The sequence below is a fragment of the Schistocerca nitens genome, chromosome 2 (assembly GCF_023898315.1).
Source record: "Schistocerca nitens isolate TAMUIC-IGC-003100 chromosome 2, iqSchNite1.1, whole genome shotgun sequence".
In the NCBI taxonomy this organism is placed as follows: Eukaryota; Metazoa; Arthropoda; class Insecta; order Orthoptera; family Acrididae; genus Schistocerca; species Schistocerca nitens.
Genome location: NC_064615.1, coordinates 888,148,082 through 888,170,837, shown reverse-complemented (window position 1 = coordinate 888,170,837; position 22,756 = coordinate 888,148,082). Strand labels below are relative to the sequence as shown.

The 22,756-nt window shown below is 39.1% G+C and overlaps 1 protein-coding gene across 3 annotated transcripts in view; it reads left to right on the top strand.

The window, feature by feature from the left end:
• The window catches only part of LOC126237197 (phosphatidylinositol 4-kinase beta), a 268,062-nt gene that overhangs the window by 236,802 nt on the left and 8,504 nt on the right, over window positions 1–22,756 (top strand). For all 3 annotated transcript variants that reach the window (XM_049947077.1, XM_049947076.1, XM_049947078.1), the window contains exons 4-9: window positions 5,548–5,665; window positions 5,753–6,051; window positions 6,293–6,423; window positions 16,051–16,281; window positions 18,901–19,125; window positions 20,694–21,079. In XM_049947077.1, the coding sequence (XP_049803034.1) occupies window positions 5,548–5,665; window positions 5,753–6,051; window positions 6,293–6,423; window positions 16,051–16,281; window positions 18,901–19,125; window positions 20,694–21,079 (1,390 nt within the window). The remainder of the gene's footprint in view (window positions 1–5,547; window positions 5,666–5,752; window positions 6,052–6,292; window positions 6,424–16,050; window positions 16,282–18,900; window positions 19,126–20,693; window positions 21,080–22,756) is intronic.

Genomic DNA, 22,756 nt, shown 5'->3' with positions numbered 1-22,756 from the left:
ATACACTGACCCATTCACTGTTTGTTCCACAAAGAAGAATGGTCCAACAACCCTGTCATGCATTAGCCTGCACCAGATGTTTAATTTAGGGCTGTCACGAACATGTTCAATGTCAACAAGCGGATTTTGCGAACCCCAATCCAAACATGATGCCTATATTAACCCTTCCTGATAAATGTAAGGTTGCCTCATCTGAGAATAAACATCTTTCCAGGAAGCTGGCATCCATATTAATACGCCGCAGCATATCCACAGCACATTGTTTTTGGCGTGGTTTGTCGTTCGGCATCAGATGTTGCAGAATTTGCACTTTGTAAGCACACATAGGAAGATGCTGGTGAACTACACAATACAGTGTTGATTGAGGTACATCAAGTTGCCTATATGCTTGACAAACTGACTTACATGGGCTTCTGAGAAACGTTTGTCTGATGTCCTCCACTGTCTCTTATGAAACTCCATAACGTGCACAGCCAGAATGTTTCAGAAAACTTCCTGTTGCCAGAAACTTCCTATACATTCCTAAATTGTTTTCACATCAGGTGGATCACATTCATACACACGACGATAATTTCTTTGCACAGTAATTGGTGGATTTGTTTCTGCAAACCGCACTACTGCTTGCGCGTGCTGCTTGGGAGTCGCCATTTTCACTTCATGCGACCGTGCTGCACTCTGGCGATGATACTTAGCACTTCTGATGCAGAAATATAAATTCTTTGAGATGCTCTACAATGTGGTGCATTTTTCATTGTCGTATCTACTGCAGTTTTTCGCTCCTGGGTCCTTGAAATCAGGGAGGTTTGAGTGGGACACCCTGTATTGTTGTTGTTATTTGCAAATATCAGTTTGTGTAGTCTATAGAACTGCTAAACAGAACTTACAGATCAAAATTTTGTAGAGGCAGCATAAAAATGTAATGAACTCTTGCAGTTACGTGATTTTGTTTATTTAAACCAAATGAGAAGCTATAAACATAGCAGACCTGTTAAACTTTCTTAGTTGCAAAAAATCAGACAGACACAAATTGGTGATCCCTTGATGCTTCAGAACATGTCTACCAACCGATCCGTTCTTCTAGACAAGTTGTGCCACAAATTCCTCTTCTCCCTAATCCTACTCACTACCTCCTCGTTAGTTACGTGATCTACCCGTCTAATCTTCAGTATTCTTCTGTAGCACCACATTTCAAAAGCATCTATTGTCTTCTTGTCTAAACTATTTATTGTCCACGTTTCACATCCATACATGGCTACACTCCATACAAATACTTTCAGAAATGATTTCCTGACACGTAAATCTATACATGATGCTAACAAATTTCTCTTCTTCAGAAATGCTTTCCTTGTCATTGTCAGTCTACATCTTAATCCTTCCTACTTCGACTGTCATGAGTTATTTTGCTCATCTATTACTTTAAGTGTCTCTTTTCCTAATCTAATTCGCCCAGCATCAACTGATGTAATTAGACTACAATCCATTATCCTCTTTTTGCTTTTGTTGATGTTCAGCTTATAGCTTCCTTCCAAGACACTGTCCATTCCATTCAACTGCTCTTCCAGGTCCTTTGCTGTCTCTGACAGAATTACAATATCATCGGCAAACATCAGAGTATATATTTCTCCTCCATGGATTTTAATTCCTACTCCAAATTTTTCTTTCGTTTCTTTTACTTCTTGTTCAATATACAGATTGAATAACATCGGGGATAGGCTACAACCCTGTCTCACTCCCTTCCCAACCACTGCTTCCCTTTCATGCCCCTCGACTCTTATAACTGCCATCTGCTTTCTGTACAAATTGTAAATAGCCTTTCGCACCCTGTATTTTACCCCTGCCACCTTCAGAATTTGAAAGAGAGTATTCCAGTCAACATTGTCAAAAGCTTTCTCCAAGTCTACAAATGCTAGAAACATAGGTTTGCCTTTCCTTAACGTATCTTGTAAGATAAGTCGTAGTGTCAGTATTGCCTCAAGTGTTCCAGCGTTTCTATGGAATCTGAATTGATCTTTCCTTAGGTCAGCTTCTACCAGTTTTTCCATTCATCTGTAAAGAATTTGTATCAGTATTTTGCAGCTGTGACTTATTAAACTGATAGTTTGGTAATTTTCACACCTGTCAACACCTGCTTTCTGTGGGATTGGAATTATTATATTATTCGTGAAATCTGAGGGTATTTTGCCTGTTTCAGACATCTTGCTCACCAGATGGTGAGTTTTGTCAGGGCTGGCTCTCCCAAGGCTATCAGTAGTTCTAATGGAGTGTTGTCTATTCTGGGGACTTGTTTCGACTTAGGTCTTTAAATTTCTGTCAAATTATTCACACAGTATCATATCTAATATTTCATTTTCACCTACATCCTCTTCCATTTCCATATATTGTCCTCAAGTACATCACGCTTGTATAGATCCTCTACACACTCCTTCCACCTTTCTGCTTTCCTTTCTTTGCTTGGAACTGGTTTTCCATCTGAGCTCTTGATATTCATACAAGTGGTTCTCTTTTCTCCAAAGGTCCCTTTAATTTTCCTGTAGGCAGTATCTATCTTAACCCTAGTGATATATGGCTCTACATCCTTATATTGTCCTCCAACCATCCTTGCTTAGCCAATTTGCACTTCCCGTTGCTCTCATTTTTGAGATGTTTGTATTCCTTTTTGCCAGCTTCATTTGCTGCATTTTTTTATACGTACAGTTTTCATGGTGGTGGATCATAACATATAGAACATAGGATTGACATTATGCACTATTTGACAAAGAAATGTTAATGTACTTGATTCTGAGGGTGAACTTCCATGTAGTACATGTTAATTGTGAGTTGACGCGGACTGTCATGGATATGTTAACAGAATGATTGCAGGTCATGGATTCTGTAACATTGGTGTTGCCCATGTAATAGTTGTACATTGACTCACACAAAGGAATTAACAAAATATGACATGATTTACTACATGGTAATGCTAAATGATTGCCAAGCCCAGACTAAAGATTTTTGGGTGAAGTGAAGTACAGGGTTATTACAAATGATTGAAGCGATTTCACAGCTCTACAATAACTTTATTATTTGAGATATTTTCACAATGCTTTGCACACACATACAAAAACTCAAAAAGTTTTTTTAGGCATTCACAAATGTTCGATATGTGCCCCTTTAGTGATTCGGCAGACATCAAGCCGATAATCAAGTTCCTCCCACACTCGGCGCGGCATGTCCCCATCAATGAGTTCGAAAGCATCGTTGATGCGAGCTCGCAGTTCTGGCACGTTTCTTGGTAGAGGAGGTTTAAACACTGAATGTTTCACATAACCCCACAGAAAGAAATCGCATGGGGTTAAGTCGGGAGAGCGTGGAGGCCATGACATGAATTGCTGATCATGATCTCCACCACGACCGATCCATCGGTTTTCCAATCTCCTGTTTAAGAAATGCCGAACATCATGATGGAAGTGCGGTGGATCACCATCCTGTTGAAAGATGAAGTCGGCGCTGTCGGTCTCCAGTTGTGGCATGAGCCAATTTTCCAGCATGTCCAGATACACGTGTCCTGGAACGTTTTTTTCGCAGATGAAAAAGGGGCCGTAAACTTTAAACTGTGAGAGTGCACAAAACACGTTAACTTTTGGTGAGTTGCGAATTTGCTGCACGAATGCATGAGGATTCTCTACCGCCCAGATTCGCGCATTGTGGCTGTTCACTTCACCATTAAGAAAAAATGTTGCTTCATCTCTGAAAACAAGTTTCGCACTGAACGCATCCTCTTCCATGAGCTGTTGCAACCGCGCCGAAAATTCAATGCGTTTGACTTTGTCATCTGGTGTCAGGGCTTGTAGCAATTGTAAACGGTAAGGCTTCTGCTTTAGCCTTTTCCGTAAGACTTTCCAAACCGTCGGCTGTGGTACGTTTAGGTCCCTGCTTGCTTTATTCGTCGACTTCCGCTGGCTACGCGTGAAACTTGCCCGCACGCGTTCAACCGTTTCTTCGCTCACTGCAGGCCGACCCGTTGATTTCCCTTACAGAGGCATCCAGAAGCTTTAAAGTGCGCATACCATTGCCGAATGGAGTTAGCGGTTGGTGGATCTTTGTTGAACTTCGTCCTGAAGTGTCGTTGCACTGTTATGACTGACTGATGTGAGTGCATTTCAAGCACGACACACACTTTCTCGGCTCCTGTCACCATTTTGTCTCACTGCACTCTCAAGGGTTCTGGCGGCAGAAACCTGAAGTGCGGCTTCAGCCGAACAAAACTTTGAGTTTTTCTACGTATCTGTAGTGTGTCGTGACCATATGTCAATGAATGGAGCTACAGTGAATTTATGAAATCGCTTCAATCATTTGTAATAGCCCTGTCTATAAAGACTAGTGCAATGACATTTTGTGACTTGGATAATTACATATTACTTTACAAAACTGCAAGGTTAATAATCAGTAGTGTTGGTGATCTGTTGGTTCCATCAGTAATATTGATTTAACTAAATGACAACTGGTTAGGGAAATATTAAAGTTGTTTAATACACTATATGCCTTCGCAGTGAATTCTCTGTTTTCAAGTAAAAATCAAACTATGGAAAATCCAGGATGGAATGTAACAATATTATGAGAAGGAAAGTTGCTACTCACTACATAGCAAAGATGTTAAGTCACAGATAGGCACAACAAAAAGACTCTCGCCCTGAGACTGCAGTCGTGTGTGAGGTGCGTGCGCGCGTGCGTGTGTGCGCCCAAAGCTTTAATTATGAGAGTCTTTTTGTTGTTCCTATCTGCGACTCAGCGTCTCCGCTATATGGTGAGTAGCTATTTTCGTGTAAAGTTGTCATGTTCAAAATTTTGCTGATTTTGTCAAATTCTTAATTATTGGCTTAATTAAATAACCAAATGCACTATCCAATGCAGAAAAATTAGGGCAACTAAAGTATAAAGGCAAATTTAGAAATTAAATAAGCTGAAGAACTCAAATGACAAAAGTATTTTGACAGTTTTGTGTATATGCAACATATACTTCGCTTGTTTTTTAGTAGAACACAGTTGAATTATAAGAAAAACAAATAGTTATTTAAGAGAAGTAGAATAATAGCAGCTGGAGTAACTCCAGTTTGCTATGTTTCAGTGTGACTTTCCAGTGTGAGAAATGTACTTCAGATGATTGTCAAATCAAGGAATTTAATTTGTGCATTGAGTTTAGTTTAACCTTTTTGAATATTACCCGCAAGAGAGCGTCACAGAAATGTTCAAAAATCTGGATAGGCAGATGCTTGAAAATAAATTCTGTTGGAAGCTTACAAACAGTGAGGAATCTAGGACTATATTACTGCCTTCTACATGTTGCTCCCATTGGGACCTCAAAGACAAGATGAGAATAATTACCACATGTGCAGAGGTATTTGAATTCTCACTCTTCCCTCACTCCACATGCAGATGTGGATGGAATGGGAAGAAACATGAATACATGGTACAGAGGGATGCTGTGCAGATTGTGAATGTTGAAATAGTACAAGTGTACACACGTTTTCTAAATGGTATGTCTAATTAACATTTTTATTTCTCATGCAGGGAACAAAATATTCAGTTTTCCAGACAATGAAGTAGATTTTTACTTGCCACAGTTGGTTAGCATGTACATACAGATGCATGATGTTGCTGAAGTAATACATCCGTACCTTATACACAGGTAAATTTTTAATTGCATGTTTCACCATGTACCGAGATCTGTACATAAAAATTGCATTTTATGTAATGATGTGTTTCTGATCAATAGGTGTAGAAAGTCTGCTGACTTTTCTCTGAAGTGTGCCTGGCTCCTCGATGCATACAGTTCAGATGCTCATTTACCATCGAAGAAAAAGTCCCATGGAACAAAGTTGCGTAATCATATTCTCTCAGATGAATTACGCCCTCGGGGTCATCAACAGCATAAACCAGACCAGCCTGCTACAGTTCCTCCTCCACCTCCTCCACCACTTCCTCTACCATTATCAGTTGCTAAGAAGACACATCAGCGATCTCGATCTGATGCTACAGGACTCTTTCAGAGTTGCAAACGCATGCTGTCTTCCGGTAAGCAAACTTCAAAGTTAGTAAAGTTTGTGTTTGGTTATTATGTTGTTTTTTCAGCAATGACATTGTTTACTAAAATGCATACATATAACTTTATTAAGGAATATAAACAAAACTGATAGTTATGTGATTTGAAGTGAATACTGTGATCTTAGAAGTTTTCACTGCTTTATTTATGTGTAGCATAAGTAATCCATAGCTGAAGCAGTCAGTGGTATTTTCTATCACCCATGTTTTGCAGGTTCAACCAACAAAGTCTCTTTAGGTGACTTAGCATCTGGACGTGCATTTGACAATGGCTGTACCTGTTTTGACACCTGTCAGGGGGTCGTTAATGATCTCAAAGGAAAGAAGACGGATTGCACGTGCAATGTAATTCATAATTATATTATGTATTAGTCTTATTTAGCTTAGCTTCAGTATTGAATCCGCAAAAACTGATGGAGGTTAATGTTTATAATACCAGTTTTGCAACACCCTATTTCTTGAAATGTAAAGTCATGTGTTGTTGAATGGTTGTCCAAATTTCGTTTTGAAATTTGGGTTGGCATCACAGTCATTTGACTGCTTACTTAGTAAATTTGTGCTTCCAAAAATAATTTGCACAGCTTAAATATACTATTTGTATTAACGGGCTTGTTTGTATTTTTATTACATTTATCGAATTAGCACAAAAGGTGATGTTTAGTGGAGAAAAATGCCAGGATGTTTTGTGGTCCAAAATCCCAAGTTAACTGTAAGGTACCTTCGTTCTCATTGCCTTTACAAACTAATTTACAGGCCACAAAGGCAATGGTATACTACATCCAATAGAGCCATGCTATGTAAAACACTGCAGTATTCAAGATAGACTAGTTGGATAGACTGTCAGCTTTCTTTGTTGATTTGTGCAATGTACTCATGAGCAATTGAATTAAAAATATCTTTCTTAGTAGTGGGGAGCACCACTTTTTGCCATGCTGACTGTGACAGGTGTCTTCGGTATATGTTTCCTAAGAAACTGAAAGTGTTACAGAATCATCCTGATCCACAAACACACTACCATCACTCCACAATTCACGAAGATTGCACAGAAAAATCAAAGATGTATACTTCATGTCCTGGTGTCTTAGAAGTGCTCAGTAGGATTCAGGTTGAGTTATCCTGAGGAGGAACCACACAAGCACCCTTACATCTATTAAGTGCTGGAATTTGGGAGTGGTAGGGTTCAGTGTCGATGTGCTGAAGTCGTGTGATCAAGGACGCTGTAGACGAACAAATGGAAGCACATGGTAAAACATTAGGTTTCTGTATGATGCAACAGTGAGAGAGGATGGCAGATGCATTAAGGGTTCCCACTTCATCCCATGTAAATATCTCCCACACAGGAATATGTCCAGCATCTAACTGTATAGCATTCTGCAAACTAGTTAGTTGTATCACCTCATCTATGAGGTGCCTCTGGAAAGTAAGTACTGTTTTATTGTACTGCCACTGCAGCAATGGTATCACAGTTCCACACATTCACACTCATATTTCTGTTTCATTGTCTTTCCACTGATGCCTTTAAAGCTCTTTTGTGCTGTGTGTACATTTTATATTGATCTTTCAAAATGTTATGGACAATCTCTGAGCTCATCGACTGTGAAGTGCAATCTGTAATAGAGTCTTTGAACACAAAGAAGATTAAGCCAGGTGAGATTTGTCAACTTTTTAGAGAGTTGTGAAAATGCAATGTCTAATGGAATGACGAGGAAGTGGGCGAGACAGTTCAATGGTGGATGAACCAATGTTCATGACTAAGCATGGAGTGGGCAGCCTTCTGTTGTCAGTGATGGTTTGGTTGAGAAAATGAATGAAAAAAAAAATGAAAACAGAGGGTTCACAGTAAGAATGGTTTGTGATGACTTTCCAAAAGTTTCAAAATCTGTTGTGCATGAGATTGTCACAAATCATTTAAATTTTTGCAATTCATGTTCCATTTGGGTTCTGAAAATGCTTAAGGATGTCCACAAAATGAAGTGACAAGACAGTGCTTTGACATTCCATACGTGATATAGTGATGAGGGGGATGAATTCTTAAACAGAATTGGGACCAGTGATGAAACTTGGTTTTGCCATGTCATTCCAAAATCGTAACAACAGTTGTTGGAGTGGGTGCACTCACAATCCTCCAAGAAACAAAAATTCAAAACAGCATTGTCGGCACAAAAGATCGTGCTCTGGGGCAGGCAGAGCATTCTGCACTCAATGCGGTACGATACTGTGAACCATTAGGTAAATCTCGGCTCGCAGCAAAAGGGCATGGAATGTTAGTCAAGACGTTGTTGATTCATGACAACACACATTCTTGTTCTGCTGGTGTCACTCAAAACCTTATTCCGCAGTTTGGTTGGGAACAGAATGATCACTTGCCGTACAGCCCCAATCTCTCATCCTCTGTCTACCACTTGTTCTTGAACTTGAAGCATGATTTTGGAACAACACAAAAGATGGTGTTCAGCAGTGGCTTTCTTCATTGGCAGCATCTTTCTATGAAGAGGGCATTGAAAAGTAGGTATCCTGTTATGACAGATGTCTAAACAAGGGTGATAACTATGTAGAAAAAAATTGAAATACTCTTTCTTGTAAAGAAAAAAAAATTCATTTGAAGAAAGTTTTTTTCCTATAACAGTACTTAATTTTTGGACATGCTGTTTTTTTTTTTATGTACCAATGTGGGCCCTATATATAGAGCATCTAGTGGCAGTGTTCACTTAAAGTCTTTTTATGCCCATTGTTGTTTGGTGAGCAGGGATCACTTTATTTCTATTTGATTTACACATCAACCTCTGTAGGATCAAATTGAGGAGCAAATCTCTAAGGTCATGGAATGTATCAATACATGAAATTACAACATGAATAACAGATTAAAATAAAATGTTTATGAACCTGCAAAAAAGTCAATCCATAAGTTTAAGTAAATGCAATCAACTGTACAACAAGAATCAGCTTAATTTTTCAAGGAACTCTTTGACAGAATAGAAGGAGTGACCCATGTGGAAACTCTTCAGTTTCGATTTGAAAGCATGTGGATTACTACTAAGATTTTTGAATTCTTGTGGTAGCTTATTGAAAATGGATGCACCTTTCTGCTCGAGAGTTAAGGAAGTCTGATCCAAATGCAGGTTTGATCTCTGCAGAGTATTAACTGAGTGAAAGCTGCTTATTCTTGGGAATATGTTAACATTTTTTAACAAGAAATGACAGTAAGGAATATATACATTGAGAGGCCAATGTCAAAATAGCCAGACTCGTGAACAGGGCTCGACAGGAGGTTTGTGAACTTACACCATGTGTTGCTTGAACCACCCATTTCTGAGCCACAAATACCCTTTTGTAATTTGAATAGCAACCCCAAAATATACTACCATATGATATAAGCGAATGAAAATAAGCAAAGTAGACTAATTTTTGTATTGCACCTGTGAAGCAATAGGTTGCGTACCCCGCAGCAGGAAGGTGGTTCTCTATGGTATGGCTGTTCACCAGTAATCCTTGTGCAGCATTGAATTGGCAAGTCATACGCTGAATTGTGGTCAATCTTATCTGTTGGTATGATCTACAGTAGTCAGTGAAGACATATGTCATCAATAAGTCGTTGGCCAGACGATGCTTTCCTCTAGGTTAAAATACAGTGCACTCTTGCTGTGATGGCATGTGAGATGTGCAGTGTCTGTTTTGTTTTTCTAGTTGAGTCTTCCATGTATTTGGTACCAAGGATGGGGCTACAATCAGATGTGTCAGTATTCAGTATTGCACATTCTGCACTCAGCTAGCATGCCTAACTATTTCATTTATCATTGTGACAGGTATTTTAACTCTCTCTCTCTCTCTCTCTCTCTCTCTCTCTCTCTCTCTCTCTCTCTCCCCTCCCTCCCTCCCTCCCTCCCCCTCCCTCCCTCTCTCTCTCTTCCCTCCCCCCTTCCAAAACAGCAGCTGTCTCTAATTTAGTTACTAATGCATTTGAAGAAACATGTTAGATAAATATGAACTTAATCTTCATTAATTTGCAATACTCCTTTATTCGAAGTATACACAAGAAAGATATCAATTTTGGTGGTGTCAGAGGAAGTTGTGAAAAAGGAAAATGTACATTCTTGGCTTCTTCAATCAATCTGACTTGTCCAGACTAACATTTTAGAGGATTTTCAAAAATTTATCAGGAATGGTAAAAACAAATACACTGATTATGTTGTAAATTAAATATCATTTGTTTGTAGAAATACACTGAAGTGCCATAGAAACTGGTATATGCGTGCATATTCAAATAAAGAGATATGTAAACAGGCATAATACGGCACTGCGTTCGGCAACGCGTATATGACACCTCCATCCAATCATGTAAATAGTGCATTCCAACGGACTTGTGCAATGCCAGCAGGGCAATCCAACACCCCACATGCCCAGAATTGCTACAATCGCTCCAGAACACTCATCTGAGTTTAAACAATTCCACTGGCCACCAAACACTCCAGACATGGTCATTATTGAGCATATTGGGGATGCCTCATAATGTGCTGTTCAGAAGAGATCTCCACCCCCTCATACTCTTACGAATTTATGGACAGTGCTGCAGGATTCATGGTGTCAATTCCTTCCAGCACTACTTCAGACATTAGTAGAGTCCATGTCACATCATGTCACGGCACTTCTGCATGCTGGGGGGGGGGCTACATGATATTAGGCTGGTGTACCAGTTTCTTTGGCTCTTCGGTGTATGTTGGGATTTATTGTATCTTAGCAAGTGGAGAAAGGTAATGACAGTTTAAAAATGCAGTTGTAATGTCATCTGAAAAACTTGTGTATAAAATTTTTGAGTGTATTTGCCTGTCTGTTTGCTTGTCTATGATAATTTTGAAACATTTTTGCATACAGTGTGTCTCATCACTGTTAACACACCACCAGCAACTTATCCTCTAGGAAGATTTTCCACTGTTTTCTGCTTACTTCAGTATACACTATATAAACATGTCGGATATGTCTTCTTTTTGGCCGGTGATATTTTGTCAGGGAAGTTTTACCTTGTAATCTACTTATACTGGTTGCAAAAAAACTGTTATTCTGTAAGTTTTTGTTGCCTTCAAAAATAAAACTGTTCGCTAGCTTCATAAGAATATCTGCTAATATGCATTCTTTTTCTTTCATTCACGTTCCTGGTTTCTTGATGCAGGACTAAAGCATTGGTGGTACTAATCATAAAAAGGTGAAAGAATAACTTTTTCAATTCTTCAACTGTTCTCATTGAAATCAGATTTGTCAACATGTATCTTGTAAATGCTACAGTCCAGGGCAGCATTGGGCCTGGTCTTTGTAATAGACCCTGCTGGTGGCTGCACAGTTACATGAATGATAGGCACAGTGTGACATGTAGGCAGCATTAATGTCTTTAATATTCCTCCATTTTATGCACAGCAGTTGCTTTTGTTGTCTTCTCAGTTTGTTTCACAACACTGCATGAAGAAATCTCCTTCCTGTTCACCATACAAGTGTAGTCAGCTGTTGCCTTTCGAACTCAGCAGGTGTATACCAGTCAATGTTGACACTAAAGCCCTTGTCAAAGTAGTTCTTGATGAAACCCTTCAAGAGAACCGTAACTCCTGATTCCTCTCTTCACTACTCAGTGTATACTTCCATTCTCAGAAGCTAATCTGTTGACATCTCACAGACCTGAAATATTTTTGTACCCTAATTCTTTTGCTTGTTTTTCAAGAATATGATGAATTCATACAACTTCTAAATCAATGCACACCTTAAACAACAATGGCAGTAGCACATACTGTAAATGAAGACAAGAAGATATTTTGAATTATCAGTCACAATTTGGATGGTTGCTAGATATGTAATATTCATTGTTGCAAACTTGCAAGATTGCTTTGAAATGATCATGACTCATAATACTAGCAGCAAAAGGAGTGTGGAGAACTGGATTCTTCAAGCAGTAGTCATTGCATTTATGATTTTCTGACATGCATGTAAATACTAATAGCAAAGAAACAAGTAAATCTCATTTACCTTCATTATTCCCTACTTTTCCCAGAAACTTTTATGCTGAAATGTATTTTGTCTTCATCTTTTTGCAGTAATGCTACCTGCATATTGGTTTGTCTCAGTTTTTATAATTCTTTACATTTCTGGTGGAATTAACAATGAAAAACAATAATACACAGTTGATTTGACATCAAGAAGCTTCTTGGGAAACAGGAAGTGCAAGCAGTGCACCCACGGTACTCCATTCAAGTTCAGTATTGATTTAATATTTTACGTTTCTTTCTGAGGTGATGGAAGTTGAAACAGGAGGCTGCAACAATTTGCCGTCATTGTCTTATTCAGCTATTGGAAACAATACAGTAATAAGCTTTGCAAATTACGGTGCCTATGAGAAAAATAGGGGACTTACAATTACCTATATCTTCAGAATCTTCTAAACTTGCATACGAATCACCCATTATCAAAGTCCCCTGAGATCGAGTTGTCAAACAATTCACCTAACATTCTTGTAATTTTACACGTGTCTGAATTCTCCATTATAACTACCGGAGGTGTATAATACTTGTCTATAAATTCGAGCCAAAAGTGACAGGTTGAAACAAGCGTAAGCAGGTATATGATAATTGCCCTTCAGAGAGTAACAAAATAATTCACAAGTTCTCCAGAAGAGGACAGGGCATTCTTGCAGGTGTACTGCTGCCCATTGGCTCCTCAAAGGCCAAGTTTTGTTGGCAGAAAGGTAACAGCAGATTTTTTTTTCTTGCTGAATTGGGTACCAACTGCCTTTTCCCTTTCTGTTGCTCCAGTGAGACTTGGGCTCTATTGTCAAAGTGTTATTGCTCAAAGTTTATTGCTCATCAGTGTGAGATCCATACCAGATCTGGTTGACAGAGGAGATAGAGAAGATTCAAAGAAGAGCAGCGCGTTTTGACACAGGGTTGTTTGGTAGGCGTAATTGTGTTACGGAGATGTTTAGCAAACTCAAGTGGCAGACTCTGCAAGAGAGGTGCTCTGCATCGCGGTGTAGCTTGCTGTCGAGGTTTCGAGAGGGTGCGTTTCTGGATGAGGTATCGAATATATTGCTTCCCCCTACTTATACCTACCGAGGAGACCACGAATGTAAAATTAGAGAGAGATTCGAGCGTGCGCTGAGGCTTTCCGGCAGTTGTTCTTCCCGCGAACCATACACGACCTGACAGTGGCACGTAAAGTGCCCTCCGCCACACACCGTTCGGTGGCTTGCAGAGTATAAATGTAGAATGTTATTAGCTTTTAGCTCAAGAATGTATAATTTTTTTCACTACACCCTCAGACACCATTAAAATTAAGCTAGCTGGTGACACTGAATTGAGTGAAAGCTGTCTCTTTAATATTTCAAAAGTTGCATGAGAACAAACATAGAAGTTGAAGAGAGATGTCTGTTTACAATTTTGAGACACTGATTATAAAAAGTTATTGACAGATCAGTGTTTACAAAATGTTAAGTTTTGCTCATAATGAGTTATTAAAAAAGTGAGATAATGATGTTTGGCATGATGAGATAAATAATATGGCCAGTGCATAATTGAGTAATTTGAGAGCTGCCAATGTTAACCAAGATTTGTTCTTAAAGGTAAGGCACATTTATTCGGGCATAAGTAAATTGTTTCGTTTTCTCTTTCTCTGAAGTGCTGAAAGTTACTAATATGCAAAGAAGTGCAAAAATCAAATTAGCACACTTTGTTCACTTGAGGGTATGAAGATTCATATAATTATAGGAACCTATCTTCCTTCCTTCCTTCCTTCCTTCCTTCCTCCTCCTCTTCTTCTATCTTTTATTTATTTATTTATTTAACATACATAAATGTTGTGCAACAGTAGCAGTATTTGAGTGCTAAAATACTATGTTTTTCTCTTTGTTACCTATATGTTTTTAATGGTTTACTGTTCTGTAACATTGTGGTTTTACAATGGAAAATCCAGGAAGAAATGTAACAATACAAGTTCTAAGGCCTCCGATTTTTTTTTTTTTTTTTTTCTAATTAAGTACTCACCCGAAATAGATGAAACTGGCGTTACATCTCGATGTAATCGCCCTGCAGACGTACACATTTTTCACAATGCTGACACCATGATTCCATGGCAGCGGCGAAGGCTTCTTTAGGAGTCTGTTTTGACCACTGGAAAATCGCTGAGGCAATAGCAGCACGGCTGGTGAATGTGCAGCCACGGAGAGTTGTTGGAAAAAGCCCAAAGTCACTAGGAGCCAGGTCAGGTGAGTAGGGAGCATGAGGAATCACTTCAAAGTTGTTATCACGAAGAAACTGTTGCATAACGTTAGCTCGATGTGCGGGTGCGTTGTCTTGGTGAAACAGCACACGCGCAGCCCTTCCCGGACGTTTTTGTTGCAGTGTAGGAAGGAATTTGTTCTTTAAAACATTTTCGTAGGATGCACCTGTTACCGTAGTGCCCTTTGGAACGCAATGGGTAAGGATTACGCCCTCGCTGTCCCAGAACATGGACACCATCATTTTTTCAGCACTGGCGGTTACCCGAAATTTTTTTGGTGGCTGTGAATCTGTGTGCTTCCATTGAGCTGACTGGCACTTTGTTTCTGGATTGAAAAATGGCATCCACGTCTCATCCATTGTCACAACCGATGAAAAGAAAGTCCCATTCATGCTGTCGTTGCGCATCAACATTGCTTGGCAACATGCCACACGGGCAGCCATGTGGTCATCCGTCAGCATTCGTGGCACCCACCTGGATGACACTTTTCGCATTTTCAGGTCGTCATGCAGGATTGTGTGCACAGAACCCACAGAAATGCCAACTCTGGGGACGATCTGTTCAACAGTCATTCAGCGATCCCCCAAAACAATTCTCTCCACTTTCTCGATCATGTCGTCAGACCAGCTTGTGCGAGCCCGAGGTTGTTTCGGTTTGTTGTCACACCCACGAACGCACTTTCGACACATCCATAACTCCATCACCACATGTCTCCTTCAACTGTCGATGAATTTCAGTTGGTTTCACACCACGCAAATTCAGAAAATGAATGATTGCACGCTGTGCAAGTAAGGAAAACGTCGCCATTTTAAGTATTTAAAACAGTTCTCATTCTCGCCGCTGGCGGTAAAATTCCATCTGCCGTACGGTGCTGCCATCTCTGAGACGTATTGACAATGAACGCGGCCTCATTTTAAAACAATGCGCATGTTTCTATCTCTTTCCAGTCCGGAGAAGAAAAATCGGAGGCCTTAGAACTTGAATGCACCTCGTATTATGAAAAGGAAAGTTGCTACTCACCATGTAGTGGAGATGCTGAGTCGCAGATAGGCACAACAAAAATACTGTCGCGAATAAAGTTTTCTGCCAGTAAGACCTTCGTCAGGATTATAAAAACACACACACACACACACACACACACACACACACACACACACACACACACAAATGACTGCAGTCACAGGCAATGGCTGTCTCAATTGCCTGAGACTGCAGTCATTTGAGTGTGAGTTGCATTTGTTTTGTGTGTGTGTGTGTGTGTGTGTGTGTGTGTGTGTGTGTGTGTGTGTGTGTGTGTCGTCTAATTTTGACTAAGGCCTTACTGGCTGAAAGATTTATTTGTGGCAGTCCTTTTGGTGTACCTATCTGCGACACGGCATCTCTGCTATATGGTGAGTAGCTGCTTTCCTTTTCATACTATTGTTACATTGTATTCTTACTTATACCTATCATAAGCAGAGTACACAAAGTCATATCTTTGTGTATTTATAATGTATGTATACAGTAACAGTTACAGACAGACCTCAAAAAACTGTTTATGGGTCACTGTGAAAGTGGGAGAGTACTTATTGTACAGTGTCACTGAGACATTGATATTAAAATGCGGGGGTCTTGCTCTTCTTCTTGCTCTCATCCCATTCATATTTAATGAGTTCTAGGCAAGTGTTTACATATTTTTGGGAAAGTTTCTTTATTCTAATTTATGTAAAATATTGATTCCAGGCTCCACGTCTGGCTCCTCAGTTGGAGTTCCTCAAGGCACTAATATCAATAGGCAAACTTTTGAGCACAATTCCAGTCAAAGAAGACAAGACTACAAGACTGCAGGCAGAGCTATCTACATTGAACTTGAATCTGCCAGCTCGGGTATGGCTGCCCATTCATAGTGAGGTACCTCACCACATTGTTAGAATACCACCCCAGACTTCTGCTGTCCTCAATTCAAAAGACAAGGTAAGTGACATGGCTGTTATTCCTGCAATAATTCTGGTGTATTGTTTCAGGTGAAAGTAATATGGTGATAGAGCCAACTAATTTTAAAAATTTGAAAGTTACTGACATTTTCTTTCATTAAGCTCATTTGCCCTTATAAGTTACAAAGGTTAGTTCATTGCATCCCCCATAAAAGGAGGTCATCCTGTGACAGCTGTTATCTGTAAATGAACTTATTATCCCATTGTTGATTGTCTTAAGTGTTCCCAGAAATCATTTAAAAATTGCAGCACACTTCTTTCCATCAAAAGCAGCAAAGAACTAAGGTAGTTTTTTTATTGTTTCAGTTTGCTATTATGTTAGTGTGATCCTGAAGTAGAAATGCTCCCGAAATTTTTGTCCCTTCACTAGGGTAAAAGTTAAAAATAGAACCATTTCTGTGGCAAACATGTTTTTAGAGCAATCATTTTCTGTCTGCTTGTGTCTACAGTCCTGCAGTATTAAATCTAACAACAGTCCAGGCAGAAACTGTTGTCATTTTAGAGTAAAATTGGCTGTACTCACTGGGAGATATGAGAGGAATGCATGATAATTCATTGATATTTGATTGCATATACCCAGTGGCAGGACAGTATGCGGACAACTTTTGTATTGAGAATTTAAGCAAGTCTCCCATGCTTTTACTTAACTTGAGCTTGCAAGCAAGCATTATTCAGCATGCTGTGATAGCTACAGCAAAAAAACTGTTCCATTACTAAAAAAAATGCTACCTGTGTTGTTGTCCCTCTTTACTTACCTAAAATTATCTTATCCGTTGGTAACATAACTTTTTAGCCATAGCAGAAAAATGTTCTGACCCACATTGCTCTTATTCTTAATATTAGCCTGAGATTCATATTCATCTGTTCGTTGTGTGAAAGATTTTGTGTTCTGAAACACAATTGCAAATATTTCTTTGCCAGTAGCAGAATATGGGAAGTTTCATAGTATGTGGAGCATCAGTATTGGTGTGTGGCACTGAAAGATATATGCACATAGTTTTGGTTAATAGGACATGTATAGAGGGCGGGAGTGGGGATGAAGCTTAAAAGAGAAAATTATGTAAACTGCAGCAACCTAAAATCCTATAAAAATGCGAGTAATGCCTGGGTGTGCCATGTATGTCCTGAACAACGTCACATATTTTATTTGAAGTATTGAGCACTTTCACTCTTATATATTTAACTCTTCTGTATGTGTCTTTCCCACTCCTGCTGGATTCATTCTTGGTTGGTTGCTGTACTCACTTCACATATGGTGTTACTGTTTTGTAGTTTTAGTCACATTGCCAATCTGACTACAATACCAGTAGCCCATACTTCTTTACTTCGATCAGTTTTATCCGGGCTTATAAATCTTGGTGGCATCACGTAATCCAAATGAACAGGGCATTTTCCACTTTGGCTGTATTATTTATATTTCATCTTAGTTGCACTAATTTAAATAAATACAGCCAAAATGTAGAAAATGCCACATTTATTTACTAAATTTATGGCTGTGCTATGAAGAAATTTGGAGAAGCGTAACTTCACGTCTGGCATAAATTTGTGTACTGTAGTCTTAGTCCCATACTAATTTGCTTGATGCCACTTTTCATTAAAGAGTTCTTCAGGAAATCCACTAACAGATAATACTACTTTCCTTAAGTTAACGACTCCTCTAATGTGAAATGTATCCAATTATCCATTATACTGAATAGATCTTAAATATCGGCAAATTTGTTCCATTGTCAACTGTCACTAGCTTTGCTCTCACTTCAAGTTTTTACATCGTTCATATCGAGTTCTAACAGTTCCTCGGGGAGCATTTTCTTTTACACAGCATTAATGACAACAATGCAGGCATGAAATTAGGAGGGTCCTTTGTGTGCCACACTGCTCTCTTGGAATCGTAATCTATTGCACACTTTGGTTTTCATTTAATGTAGGTCACAGTGTCGGTAGCCTATGTCATAAAACTTATGATAACCTTCCATTTTTCTTGATGTTCTTCAAAACAGAACAATTTGCTACTTATGGGATCATAATGATGGTTATGTGTGACAGCTTTTGATACTCTCTATCAATTAATCTTTAGATTCTTTTCAGTATTCACAGCCTACCTTGCCTACTACTTCCAGTCCCATTTTCCTACTTTACACTGTGTCTGCTGTAGGGATTGTTTTGCACTCACCATACCATGAAATTTTGACTACAGAGTTTTGTAGTTAGTACTACTTTCTTGTACCTATGACCCCAGGTTTTTAGTGATTTCTGCTTTCCAATAATACTATGTATAGCATTGTTTTGCTTTGCTTTGAGAGCCAATGTCTTCGACTTTCTGTGATGATGTGAATACTGTTCTTCTTGCTATAGTTTGTATTTGGTAAAAATGTCTTCTGCTTCATATTAGTAATTTATAGCTATTAGCCTTCTAAAATGTGATAATATTTTATTCTTTTGAATTAAGTTGGATAATATGCAGCAAAAAAGTTTTCTGTGAAATGACTGATTTTATTGGCTTATATTGTTACTTCACACGGAAATATCCATTTTTGTGAAGTCAGAGCCCTGTAGTTGTTTCACATTTTGTTCCAGTTGTTGATTGCTTCTTTTGTTGCAGGCTCCATATATTATATATGTGGAAGTACTGGAGGTGGATGACATACATACATCACCTGTGCCAGCAAAAATAATGAATACTTTGCGACCTACAAAGTCTGAGGACAACCTTGTAGCAGAAGTACAGTGTGAAAGTTTGTCTTCATGTGCTTTTAGCATCTATAGTAGTCCTGATGATGATACAGCAGACTGCTGGTCACAGGAGGATGATGAAATATCCCAGCAGGTATTATGACAGTTGTATTTGTTTGTGATTCTTCATCTTTGTGAGCATTTGCAAAACTGGCAACAGATAACACATTGGTTAGTAAACTGTGACCTCAAATATAATTTTTAAAAACTGGAAATGAAAGATACAAGTATAGGCTAAGCAGATGGACAATTCAAAAATGTGAGACTGTATGTGAAATAGTAGATATTTTCTGCTGAATGCCGTTGATAGTTAAGATGTTAGTGATTGTGAATAAAAACTGGAGGAGTCTTAAGAATGTTTTCATATGATGATTGTAAATGCTCCCCATTTTGGAACTTCACACTGATCTGAACTGGAAATCATTAGACAGTTCTTTTTTATAAAGGAAATAATTTTCTTGCATACACAGTTTTATTTTATTTCGAAATAAATGCTTTATTTCATTATTTAGCAATTTTCTAATTTCACCCCATTGGGAAAACTAAATCACAATAAAAATGTTGCATTTGTAGCAAGTTAGGGTGGGTCGCATTGAAGGGGGGGGGGGGGGGTTGTAGGGGGGAAGCGGCATTTGGTAGTGCCCTTAATATTGTGAAGTAGCTTGACAATGCCCAAGGGGGTCAAAACTAGCTGATGGCTAAGTAATGACATAAAATATTTGTTTGAAAGTTAAGAAAATGTATACAGAAAATGACAATATTATGAAAAGGATAGATTGCTACTCGCCTTTGGTGAAAATGTTGAGTCACAGACAGGCACACCAAAAAGATTGCTTAACAAGTAAGCTTTCGGCCAAAAAGGCAACCAGAGACAGTGGTCATGTGTGTGATAGCTGCATTTGTGTGTGTGTGTGTGTGTGTGTGTGTGTGTGTGTGTGTGTGTTTTGTCTAATTCAGAAGGAGGCTTTTTGCTGAAAGCTTATTTGTTTAGTAGTCTTTTTGCTGTGCCTGTCAGGGAGTCAGCATTTCCACTATATGGTGAGTAGCAATCTGTCCTTTTCATAATATTGTCATTATTCTGTCCTGGATTTTCCATTATGTGGGAAATGAGTTCCTTTAAGAAATTTACAGTATTTGTGAACCCATACATTCAAAATTTTATAGCCAGGTGTAAGATTTCTGGAGGTTAGTCCTGGAATTGAAATTGACCATGTCTCAAATCTATCTCACATGCATCAGGAGTACCATTCTGTTGCACATTTATACTATGCAGTACAGGTCATGTGCTCAGTGGCATGTTTAAATGTGCTCTGTCATCTTGTACTTCTTATCCTTGTGACTAACAAATGATAGCTGCATCGTATGCACTGTAATGCAGAGACTGTGGAGTGCTCATTTCAAGGTGACCGTGATGAATGTCACTTGGTCCTGTGTAGAAATAATTACCTACCTCCATAAATCGTTGTTTTATTGTTTGCCATTCATTTCTCAAATCCCTTTGAAGGAAACTATGAGAAACATGGGTATTGTTCTTGTTTCTGCATCTGTATGGTTGTAATTAAAACTTTTCTCTTGTGTGATTCTGGTTCATGTCTGCCATAGCCATTTGCTGTATCAAAAGAAATAGTGTTCCCACCACTAACAAACTGCTCTGACTTTCAGTATATGCAGCTACGGAAGCCAATGGATCGCGACACAATATCGCAGCTGAGCCAAGAATCAAGTGATTCGAGGGAGCCACCTGTGTTTATAGCAGCTGGTGACATCAGGAGGCGGCTTTCAGAGTCATTGCATGATCAGAGGCGAGCAGCATTCACACATGATCCTGAAGACCCATCAGCAGCTGCTCTGAAGGAACCCTGGGAGGAAAAAGAGAGGAGGTTGCGTGAAGCTTCACCGTATGGGCATTTCAGTACATGGCGTTTGCTGTCTGTCATTGTAAAGTGTGGTGATGACCTTCGACAGGAACTTCTAGCTTCACAGCTCCTGTCCATGTTGAAAAGGATATGGGAAGAAGAAAGAGTACCCCTTTGGGTGCGCCCATATAGGTGAGACAGGTTGCTGAAATGTTGTAAAACTAACCATTAGCAATAAACTCTTGTATGTTAACTTCAGGGTGTCCAGAGGGGTTACTGAAAATTGTAACTTTGTATTAAATAGTCAAATAAGGAACTGTCGGTTCTTAGCATTATCTGTTGTATGTATTATAACTAATAAGTGAGCAATTGCACAAGTTAAATATCTTGTTAATGTGTGAAAGCAGCCTAACGAAAATAAAAAAAAGGTTAACACTACAGAAAAGACCATGCTTTTGGACTTGAGAGACATGACTTTGGAAAAGTTCCAAACTCAGTGGATCTTCTGATGTAGATATAAGCAGATGTCTTTTCATAGGGACATATAAATGTGAGAGTACATTGAATGGAAGAAAGACATACTAAATGAAGAAACAAGCTTTATTGAGAACATACCCCAAAACAGAAAAATTAATAAGTCAGGTGGAAGATTCTCATGGTTTAATAGAAAATGCAAAAGTGAGACCTGTTAGGAGGTTCCAACAAATAGTTGACGTATAAATGTGTGAAAGAGAAAGTGACGGGGAATTTACATCTCTTAGTAGAACAGAGAGCAAGTAGAGAGAAACAGTAAGTTAGTTGCAGTATAAGAGCAAATGAGTGATCCATTGAAAGGAATAAGTATGCTAGTAAATTTGCTGTAAGCACTAACATTGTGAAGGGGAGCTGAGAAACAGTCCAAGCCACATTAGGAACAGCTGTAACTGCCTTATACAGCTGTTCAAGAAGCCTTCTTGTAGCTGTTCGGTGAATGACAATTATTTTTGTCAAATCATAATGCTTACAGAAGAATTTTAATGAGATAAAACTTCAGGGAGAAGGTTCTCCAGGTGAAAACTGAGGGCTAATCATTAAGTTTTAGGTACCACCAAAAAACGATCTGTGACCACCAAACTTGACGATGGTGTTGTCTTTGAAACTTTCCATTGAAATGCATTGCATAAAATAGAAACAAAACTCAGCAGAACACCCATAAGCATACTGTTAATCATCATTATTTTCAGACAGGAGCTGCTGTGAATCCCTCTGCAGAGTCGTGACTTATTAGTTTCCTTTATATGTATGTTATTTATTTCATTGGCTCTTGATACACAAACAGTTGTTATACATTGCAGTCGTACCTGATTGGGGGAAACCAGGATGTATCTTGTAAATTTGTGAGATTAAAAATGCTTACTCATTGAAACTTCCTGGCAGATTAAAACTGTGTGACCGACAGAGACTCGAACTCGGGACCTTTGCCTTTCGCGGGCAAGAGCTCTACCATCTGAGCTACCGAAGCACGACTCACGCTCGGTACTCACAGCTTTACTTCTGCCAGTATCTCGTCTCCTAACTTCCAAACTTTACAGAAGCTCTCCTGGGAACGTTGCGGAACTAGCACTCCTGAAAGAAAGGATACAGCGGAGACATGGCTTAGCCACAGCCTGGGGGATGTTTCCAGAATGAGATTTTCACTCTGCATCGGAGTGTGCGCTGATATGAAACTTTCTGGCAGATTAAAACTGTGTGCCCGACCGAGACTCGAACTCGGGACGTTTGCCTTTCGCGGGCAAGTGCTCTACACTCCGCTGCAGAGTGAAAATCTCATTCTGGAAACATCCCCCAGGCTGTGGGTAAGCCATGTCTCCGCTGTATCCTTTCTTTCAG